The sequence below is a fragment of the Phytophthora infestans genome, genomic scaffold, assembly GCF_000142945.1.
Source record: "Phytophthora infestans T30-4 supercont1.25 genomic scaffold, whole genome shotgun sequence".
NCBI lineage: Eukaryota > Oomycota > Peronosporomycetes > Peronosporales > Peronosporaceae > Phytophthora > Phytophthora infestans.
This window is the reverse complement of record NW_003303734.1, coordinates 1,239,895-1,249,636: the sequence shown is the minus strand read 5'-3', so window position 1 is coordinate 1,249,636 and position 9,742 is coordinate 1,239,895. Positions and strand designations below refer to the sequence as shown.

Below are 9,742 nucleotides of genomic sequence, written 5' to 3'. Positions count from 1 at the left end.
CGCTCTGCTGTCAGAACTTGATAGTATTTATTACGGGCTCGAATCAGCTTCGCTTGGGTTTGCTTAATGTTTGTAGTTTCAGACACACGTTTTTGTGATTGGCTCCCTTCTCGTTTCGACTTCTTTGTAGAAGAGTGAGATCTAGTCCCTTTCTTACTTCGTTTTGTGCGCTCATCCTCTATCCCGATCCCTTGATCAATAAGGTGCCGGGGAAATCCTTCATCCGCAGTCTTGTTCAACATCAGCAGCCTTTCTTCTAGAGGCAGAACACTCCAAGCAGCTCTCAACGCAACACCGCCTCGATTCAGCAGCCATTTACTGTCCGATACGCGTAGATATGTCCCCTGTAGTTGCAATCTATCTCGAGCGTACTTCTGAGCGTATATAGATCCATTATCTGAAGCGAAAAGCCACACGGCAGCATGAGCTCGCATGGTGTTTTGATTTTCCGACTGAAGGTGATCTTCGATTCTTGCTCTGCACCTAGTAGTGCAAGCTCCAGAATTAGAAGCAGGTCTATTACAAGCATCTCCAATCTTCCCTGTAGGCGAAACGCCTACATAATTATGTTCCAGATTCAATAATTATGCTCTAGAGCATATATAGTGAATGATAGTAACTTGTGAGTATTTAACTGCTAAGTAATAACTCCCGATAAGCTAAGACTAATTGTGCACTATGGCATAGTTCAGCATTAATAGTGCATACGCTACTCGTTTAAATCGGCGGAACGCTACATGCGAGTCTAGTTGTGATGTTTCAAGATACAAATAACAAAAATGAAGGCCAACACAAAATGTGCACTGAGGCAGAATTCAACGTGGCTGGTGTGCTCGAGCTGTCATCACGTGGTCGACGAAGCATTTTCCACGCAAACGTACGCCAGTCGTACTCCATCGCGACCCGGTGACTCAAGACTAATTCTGCACTGAAGCAGATTTTGCTACGTGCAGTTATCGAAGCGGTAAGGCGTCGAAATATGTCAATCATAAAACTAGGAATATTAATAAAATTGTTTTCTCATATGACTACTCTATCGATAGTAATGAACTTGCACAGCTGTTCTAATCTTACATACGTTTCTTGGATGCATCAGTTCAGATCTTATGTAAAGTTAAAGTTGCCTGGTTTAAATCTAAGGTTTTCTCATTTACTTGCTCTTAGGTTACTGCGCATTATGTATTTGTCGCTTCAAATTGGAGTAACTGTGCGATACCCAGGGACGGCCCGGCTACACGAATTGAAGCCAAGGGTGCCTGTAGCTGCGGGTTGAATTATCCGCCTAGCTGTTTTCTATCTATTCGGCAATGTCGAATCGTACGCATAGTCAAAACTCGTTGTGTATTCGTCTAATCTTCAGCACTACAGTTAGGCGTGTACGCCGTCTTCGAGACAACCGGTCTAGCCGTATTACGCAGTATATCGGTCAGACAACCGAGAAGAGTGGGGCGCTTCTTCATGCAGCATGGATCATGATACGAAGTATGTTCAACTTGTAAGTCACTTATTTTGTTATGGCATCGTTAGCGCGCAAAGTGCTTTAACAGCTTCAGGGTAATATTCTCTTTTTTACTCGAGCAAACAGCAACATGGGCAACAGTACCTCCGTAGGGCAATTAATCAAGAGAAAACGAAATGACAGTGCCGCTGGCTTGTGTTTCATTCGATGACCCATCTTGCAATACGTGTATACCGAACGGACGTTGGTTGGTCGGTCAACCTCCGGCTGTAAGCAATGTTTAGATTGTCATCGTCTCTCCACTTTATACAGTACCACATGGAGATGAAGGTTAAACCGCAGTGGACTTCCGAAAGCAACAGATTCAGATGTCCCCTCGGATGTAGCCACCGCGCGAAGATGTCGTCCGAACGCCAAAGAACCAGCGACTGAACGTCCTACAGTGTAGCATTCGTAGCATCAGGTTGGCCAATGTGACGAGGAGTTTTTTTTTAAGGAAGCGACAGGGCGCGCGTATCAGCCGACAGGCACATTGTACCTCCAACTCCCGCTATTAGATTCGCCATGCCATGGTCGCGGCACTGAAATTATGACGGCATCAAAGCCATCCAAGCTATTACCTTGGCATTCCTGAGATTCTCAGTCTTATCGAGTATATTGGCGACGATAACTTAGCACGACGCGGTCAAGTTCGGCACCAGTGTACGCATGGCAACCATAATCACCAAGCATTCAAAGGCCGCTCCTGGGCCAGGAGTCCTGGACTGAGAGTTGCACTATAGAGATCGGCCAGGAGTCCTGGCCGATCTCTATAGTGCACTCTCAGTACTGTACACCGACGTCCATCCTGATGAATCAGCGATGATACCCACCGTCCCACGGGCATCCTCTGTATTCAAATTGCTCGTGATGTAGGTCGGAACGACAACCACTCTCGGGACATCAAATTGGTGCCTGAGTGCGCATCCCTCGCGCACACTCTCCGACGCCGCTTGGGATCGCTTCTCTTGAGTCACAACAGCACAACAGCAACTAGCTCCGTTGCCTTGGTTGCCTAGTTGGTGAGACCTTGGCATCACTCGCTTCAACTCGGATCGTCAGTTCTCGATTCGCTGCATCCCAAATGGAGGACGAGTTTCAACTAGCGGCCATGCTCCCCACAGCGGGATATCTCTTCGCTGAAGAGCTGGACGCGCATTTCCACGCCCTCGACGACTTCAACGCCATGCTCCTGCAGGATGACTGTGTAGACCCCAAGGTCACGGCAGTAGAATGCTCCTTCAGCTTCGTCCGGCCGACGCCGCCGATAGCGCCCAGCTCACCTTCATCGGTGGTGTTTCTACCCACATGCAATAGCTTCGACGAGCGGTATATCAAGCAGGAGTCTATAGCTCCAATCTCCTACACTGACACGGTCTTCATTAAGCCAGAGTCTCGGTACGCCACCCGTGAGGATACTTTAAGTGAGGAGGACAAGGAGCGTCTCCGACAACGCCAACGAGGCTACGAGAAACGATACCGTGGCCGTAAGAGGGTGAGTACTATTGCTACCTAGTCAAAACACGTGCAAGAACCAACGTTTGTCTTCACAGAGAGATCTCAAACAACAGCGCGACGAGTGGCTGGAGCTTGAGATGACGCTGCACGCTGATCGCAATAAGCGCTGTAGACCCTACGTCCGCATGGAGCAGAGTGGCCGGGACTCCCTCCGCCACAAACTACTGCTACTCAAGCTCGAGGAGCGCGCACTTCGCCAGGACCAGGTCGCAATGCGCTCGCTCCAGGCGTGGGAGCAAATCTCGCGGATCCGCGAATACTCGGACAAGGAACAGCTGCGCACGGCGAGTGAGTGGCGCCACAGTGCCGACAAAGTGATCGGCCGCTGTGCACTGCTCGGGCCGGACCGATTCCACCCGTACGCGCCGTTGAAGCAGCGCCACTTCACGTGGTGAAGTAACTTTTCGACGACTGCATCAATTGATTTTTTCTACTAACTAAGCGAATTTGACAGTAAAGTATCCAATTAACACCGTCGAACACTCATATTTAGAGTTTTTTGCTCTCGTCGTTGCTTCAACGACTAGGGGAGACGTGCCCACTAAAACAATATGGGGAGAGCGAAACCTACCAGTGCACTTTGAGGCAAACTACTTCAAGTGACCGATGCTTGAAGTTGTTTCCTCGATCTTGACAGTCATCCTATCGAGGACGTAAGATACAACTTTTTAGTTAAATGTCACAATAGAAAATCGAAAGTTACGGTGATTGCGTCATACTAAGTTGAGCAGGATAAATACTGCATCTGTGGAACCTATTTTTCCAATATTTTTTACCTTGAAGCCCACTCGTTTCATAACAATTTCATTTCCTTGCAGTTTAAAACTCGGCTGCGGCGGCAGCTACATATTCAGCCGGTCAGTTGCTACCGCTTCGCTAGAACCCTGTACATGTACAATGTTCTACACTGCACACGGGAACTTAAGCTCGTCCCGTGATGTGGTACCTCAAGCATCATTGGACAACCAACGTCGCAGACGAGGCCACACAGCGAAAGAAGATGACCGACTATAGAGTCTAAGCCAAACAACGTCCAAGTCCGAGATTCGTCGACCAAAGTCCACATTAGTGCTGCGCTGAACATGCTCATAACAGCGCCGAAGAGCTAAAAGTTGTTGTCCAAGCGCTAAGCTCAGTAGACAGAAGACGGTGATCTGCTCAGCTTCACACCGCCCTGTTTACGCTGAAACAAGTACCTTGGAATGACCCGCAGTGTCAGTCGGCCGTGGCCCAACCACAGTACAGTAGCCCCAAGCTCAACTCAGGCGTTTGCTGCAAATTGCAGCCATCCTTCACAGTGAAGAGCTCACCTCAATCGAACGATACAAACAAGGTGCACGCCGCTCCGAGCAGTCAGTTGGCAAGGATCGGCTGTCATTCCGCAATTCTCGAGCTTCCGTCGATATGAGTTACCGTGACTTGAACCTCATCGCCGTGCGCAGCTTCCTCAACGAGCTGAGTCTCGACGAGATCATCCAATATGGTCCCATAGGACCTACTTCCGACAGATGGGCCTGCCTTCTCGATGACGCTGAAATGACCGGCGAGCCCTCGGTGTCGGGGACCACGTCGGACGAGGCCAGTGACAGTGAGGACCTCCAGCCAATAAGCGTGGTCAGGAAATGCCCCACTAAGAAGCCCAAGAAGCCTAAAACGGAGCTCCAAAGGAAGCTCCAGCAGGTATACGACAAGAAGAGTCGTGTCAACAAACGCGTAAGTCCACAGTTTCGGTCAATTATATAAATATATTTACAAAAATTCTGACATTTTTTAACTATCAGGCAAAACATACAGCTTTGGGCGATTCGTTCGTCCCGGTACTCGAGGAATTTGTGGCGTTGATACAGTTCCGCCTCGCCAAGACGGAGAACACGGCGAGTTTGCTCTCCCTCGCTAAGAAGAACGGAGTCTTTATCCCGAGTGGAGACGTGGCGCAACTGCAGTTGGAGCTCAACCAAGGAGCTCTTGAGTGCATTCAGTCCACTGTGGAGGACTGGGAGGCGAGAAAGACCGGGAAGACGGGCAAGTGTTTCTTAAAGCACTTGACTATGGAGATTCAAAGTATATTGAACAGTTTGGTGGCGCTGGGCGAGCAGTTGAAAGTGGCATCGGATGCGCTGCGATGGCGACTTGAAGCGAAGACTACAGGAGTCTGGGTATAAATTTTGTAAAACGTAATGTAATATTTGTAAATACCCCTTCTTACCTTACAGTGGACTAGTGTCCAACCTTGTAGAGTACAGAGTTCCAACGCGGATGTCAATGTAATGACCGTGAAGGTCTTGTACCTTGCACCGTCTACCCTTAAATTACAGAGTGGCTTAGCGTTGCAGTCCCCTCCTTTGCTTGGGGAGGAGCCACGACAACAACTAGACGTTCGCGCGCCCCCATAACAGGTAGACGACAACGCTGAAGCCAAGAGGACGACGTTGAAGTCCGAAGACATGGCCATGCATTGTCCTCTTCATTTCTCTTTTTGCATTCCTTCGCAACCATGAACGACGTCGAGTTCAACGCTGTATGGGACTTCCTAAACGAGTCTAACCTCGACGAACTGGTCGGGGGTCAAGTGACTACTGCCAATGACGCAACAAGTTTCCTCCAAAGCGCATTTGAGGCTTCTGTTGCTGCATTTAACGCTGGTAACACCAGTCCGTCCAAGGCTTCTGTGATATCTAACAGAACCAGCGTGGAGAGCACGTCCGACGATGAAATGCAGCCATCTACTCAACCTCCAAGACCGTCGATGACGGTGGACCAACGTGAACGACAGAAAGCGTATGACCGGAAATATCGTAAAAAGAAAGATGTACGTTGGTAGTATTGAACGCTTTAGTAAGGATGTTCTAGTGGCTAACTCGTAGTGGGGCAGGTATGGAGAACTGAAGCGGCCAAAGCTTTCGTCGCCGGGTTGAGACTCCTCAATGTATTGCTGGACGATCGAATTCAAAGGACGAGGAAAGTTTCGGCGACGATGAGATTGTTGGTTCTCGGCAAGGACGACCGGAAGTTCCCCGACTTTGATCGAGAAATGGAGGGGGCCAACCACGAGGCCAAGACGCAGCTGGGGTTAAATCAAGCTGCTAAGACATACATCGAGCTGTGGACAGCCACGTGGACACTGAGTAAGATCGAAAAGGGCAGGTTCTTTCTGAAACCGTACGCGCCGGATATCGAGAAAAACCTCAAAGAGCTGGTCAAGCTCGGAGAGAAACTTAAGGAATCGACGGTGGAGTTAGAGTGGTGTCTGGATCAAAAACCGAAAGGAGTTTGGGTTTAATTCTGAATATTGTTTTTGGTTTTTAGTTTGTTGTAAGTGAAAAAAAAAAAGGTTGTGTTGCAACATGGTGGAACGCATCTTCCTAGAGTTGCTTTTTAGTTTCTGGAGGCGTTCCGACAACTCGACGAAGACCTCTGCAATCTAAAAGGAGCAGTGGTTGTTACCCTATCAGATCGAATGATACACCTTCGCGCGAAAAAAGTTACGAGGTCAGGCACTGTCTGCACATCTCAGGTTGATTCGAAATCACAAACTAGAAGTCATTCTCCCTTTCGCTCAGGCGTCGACAACCGATCAATGTGTGGCTTCCAGTGTGACTACAACATATTCAGCCTACTCCCAGGTGGCTGCACGATGCTGCTGATCTTCTCGAAGCCACTTTCAACGCCTCCGTAGAAGAGCTGAGCGTCGAGTTGTAGGGGGGTCAGACAGTAGAATCTTCAGCAGCAACTCGTTCGGACGAGGTCTACTATTCTGACAACGACGATATGCCTCTTGCCGTCGTCGCTACCAGCCTTAAAAAGACGAGGAAGAGAAAGATAATTAGGACCGAATCACAGCGAAAACGACAGAAAGAGTACGACAAAATGTCTCGTTGGAGCGAGGAGCGCGAGAATCAAGCAAAATTTGATACAGGACTTAAAGTGCTCGATGTGACGTTGAAAATTTCAAGTTGAGAAAACCAACAAATTTCACGTTAACGAAGAGATTCACGCATCTCGTCAAAGACGCTTCGGTCTATCACATTGAGGAGGAAGGAGGCAGATAGATACAACTGAACCATGCAGCAATGACGGTAATTATTTTTTGGGATATGACCTGGAAACACAACAGAGCCGAGTACGGAATTTACTTCCTCAAGCCCTGGGCTACAAGCATTCAGCTACTAATCGGAAAATCAATTGCTATCGGGAAACTACTGACTGAAGAAACGGTTGAACTCGAGTTTTGCATTGCGCAGAAGCCGCAAGGAGTGTGGGTTCAGTGATTATCTGTAGAAATCTAAGTAAAAATACTATTAAATCCACTAAGTCGAACCTGTCGACTGCGCTTCAGCATCTTCGCAGCTTTTACCTTTTCCTCCAATCTGAGGAATATACCAGCAATGTTTAATAGCAATCCCACCAACACCCGTAGAGTCCAAATCTTTAGTCATTGACCAACTATCATCAAACGTGTTAAAACCCACTTTCAACCAAGTTGGGGACACATTGAGCGTAAAGAACCCATACGGATAATGGCCAGCAGCCCATACATTCTCCACGTAATCTTCCGCATAGGGTGGGATTCCACTAGGTGACTCATTTTGGATCCCGCCACCCGCGCCATTTTCGATAAAATGGGTCTTAAACGCAGAATAGTCGTGTTTCTCGCCGTGAGTGTGGCCATAGAGGAAGAGTTGGATGCCAAGACCGTCCAGTAGCTCACGCCACTTCTCAGCTGGCCCGGGAGCGTAGTGATTGTATGGCGAATAGTGCGTGTTCACAATCTTCCAAGTCGCATTCGAGGCTTTCGCAGCTTCCACTAATCTGTTCCTAGAGTCGTCACCCCAGGCTTGAAGCTTGTCCATACAGGCGTCAAACATGCTAGTATCCCCTCCAGCACATAGACTGTCTCCACGCTTCACGTTCTCACATGCGTCGTCATCTTTTCCAGAATATCCGTAACATTGACAACAAATTTGCTGTGCGCCGTGCGAGTCGGCGTCATTTGTGTCCAAATTGAAGATATCAATCGTTAAATTTGACGTTGGATCAGCGATCGAATGTACAAAGAAATGGTCGGGCATAATCCATCGGTTGTCTTGTGGACTCACATACTGTGACTGCAACGTGAACTTGTGGTCCAAACTGGCCAATAGCTCGCTAGTCGACGAACATTCCACCGCTTGTTCCCCATCCGTACACACGAAACTGGCACCTCCGTAGTCGTGATTGCCCATGACGTTGACCCACGGAATCCCTGTCAAACTCGCAGCACTGTACTTGTCCTCGAATGTCTGTTGGAAACGATAGGCTTGGTCCGTTGCGCCATGTAAACCGTCCCAATAGAAATTGTCTCCATGACCGATTACGACGGAAGGACGGGGCTGCGCTACAGCCGCCGCTTGTCCCAGTAAGATTGCCACATATTCCATCGCATTATAGTCCAAAACGGTGAAAGTTTTGCGTCGCGAGCAGCAAGATCCGCCGTCTTTAGCAATTGTACGACCCCAATCTCCAATAGCCAACGCGGATACGGAATAATTTTCTGTTAAAGGATCCGTCTTCTCCTCGTCTTCGTCCGATGACCCACTACTGGAGTTGTCCTTTTTGAACTTACGTAGCGTATCCTTGACACGTGGCTTCACCTTTTCATCTGTAGAACTCCCTCGCTTAACGTTATCTTTCGATTTAGTGGAGGCTTTCGAGCTCGACACTGTGACAGCGATAACGACGACTGCGATGATGACTGCAAGTGCCACTAAGACACTAATCACGAGCGCTCTCTTCTGCATTGTCAACGACAAAGCAAGAAAAATAATGGAGACCGTAGAAGAAACAATTAGGCATTTCAACATCAATCACGTTGCTATCCCCATCAAAAATTAATAAGAAAATCCAATGATTTCCCAGCATAAAGTTTTTTTTTAATCTATTTGAAGTCGGTTCTTAATTTGTCATCTCCATCCATCGATGAAGAAGGGCGGTTCTTATCGAGATGAGCACCACAGACGACGGTCTCGACAGAGTTTCCGCAGTCAGGAGCTGTTGGCTTCACTCACGTTGTCAGCCGAAGCCATCACGCTTAATTCCGAGTCTGGCGATGCAGAGGAAGCGGCAGCTCGAGCTTCACGACGCAGTACAAGAAAGTCGACGCTTCAACTCGTCAAGACTCGGTCTTCTGTCGCTCATCAAAGCACTCAAAGCCTCGCGAGCGTCACAAATACAAAGATTATGACGATGAAGAAGCTTAAACTTAGGCGTAAATATCGATTAGGTGTGCACGGCTCACTTCGAGAAGAAGATGATGATGACGAGCTGGATAGTCCAGCTATAAAATCTAGACATAAATCGTTGATGCCTCTGCTACCAGCTATTCTACCAGGACTGATACCGTCTCCCACTCCAAAGAGTGTCACTAAGGGAGATGAGAAACATGCAGTTGGGAAGTTCGAAACTCACGATACCAAGTGGAGAGCCACAGTCGATGGACAAGTCGAGAAGTTTATGTACCCAAGTCTACGACTTGAAACTTTATACTTGGAGAAACCGATTCCGGATTCTGAAGATGATAAGCCAATGCCATCTCCGAAGACAATTGACGAGGTGTTGACTAGCACTTCAAAAGTGAGTTGGGAACTGGAGCGTGTTGCGCCAAGTCCAGTACATGGTCCTGTGCAAGAAGAGGATAGTAAAAGACTTCAGTTTGACCTGAAACTTCATGACGCTGAGGTGATTTTACGG

General features: G+C 48.2%; 5 protein-coding genes across 5 annotated transcripts; 4 read left to right on the top strand and 1 right to left on the bottom strand.

Annotated features, from left to right (window-relative positions):
* Positions 1-2,582: 2,582 nt before the first annotated feature.
* PITG_13085 (uncharacterized protein) lies at positions 2,583-3,411 on the top strand (the record flags this gene model as incomplete). Its single annotated transcript, XM_002900572.1, has 2 exons — positions 2,583-2,993; positions 3,070-3,411. 2 exons carry the CDS (start codon positions 2,583-2,585, stop codon positions 3,409-3,411), a joined length of 753 nt encoding a protein of 250 aa, XP_002900618.1.
* A 1,009-nt stretch (positions 3,412-4,420) lies between these two features.
* On the top strand, positions 4,421-5,215 carry PITG_13084 (uncharacterized protein; the record flags this gene model as incomplete). Its single annotated transcript, XM_002900571.1, has 2 exons — positions 4,421-4,729; positions 4,798-5,215. The coding sequence occupies 2 exons, from the start codon at positions 4,421-4,423 to the stop codon at positions 5,176-5,178; spliced, it is 690 nt and encodes a 229-aa protein (XP_002900617.1).
* Positions 5,216-5,510: 295 nt separating this feature from the next.
* PITG_13083 (uncharacterized protein) lies at positions 5,511-6,296 on the top strand (the record flags this gene model as incomplete). Its single annotated transcript, XM_002900570.1, has 2 exons — positions 5,511-5,825; positions 5,889-6,296. The coding sequence occupies 2 exons, from the start codon at positions 5,511-5,513 to the stop codon at positions 6,294-6,296; spliced, it is 723 nt and encodes a 240-aa protein (XP_002900616.1).
* A 1,027-nt stretch (positions 6,297-7,323) lies between these two features.
* Positions 7,324-8,793, bottom strand: PITG_13082 (uncharacterized protein; the record flags this gene model as incomplete). Its single annotated transcript, XM_002900569.1, has 1 exon — positions 7,324-8,793. One exon carries the CDS (start codon positions 8,791-8,793, stop codon positions 7,324-7,326), a length of 1,470 nt encoding a protein of 489 aa, XP_002900615.1.
* A 178-nt stretch (positions 8,794-8,971) lies between these two features.
* Positions 8,972-9,708, top strand: PITG_13081 (uncharacterized protein; the record flags this gene model as incomplete). Its single annotated transcript, XM_002900568.1, has 3 exons — positions 8,972-9,147; positions 9,205-9,644; positions 9,704-9,708. 3 exons carry the CDS (start codon positions 8,972-8,974, stop codon positions 9,706-9,708), a joined length of 621 nt encoding a protein of 206 aa, XP_002900614.1.
* Between the last annotated feature and the right edge of the window lie 34 nt (positions 9,709-9,742).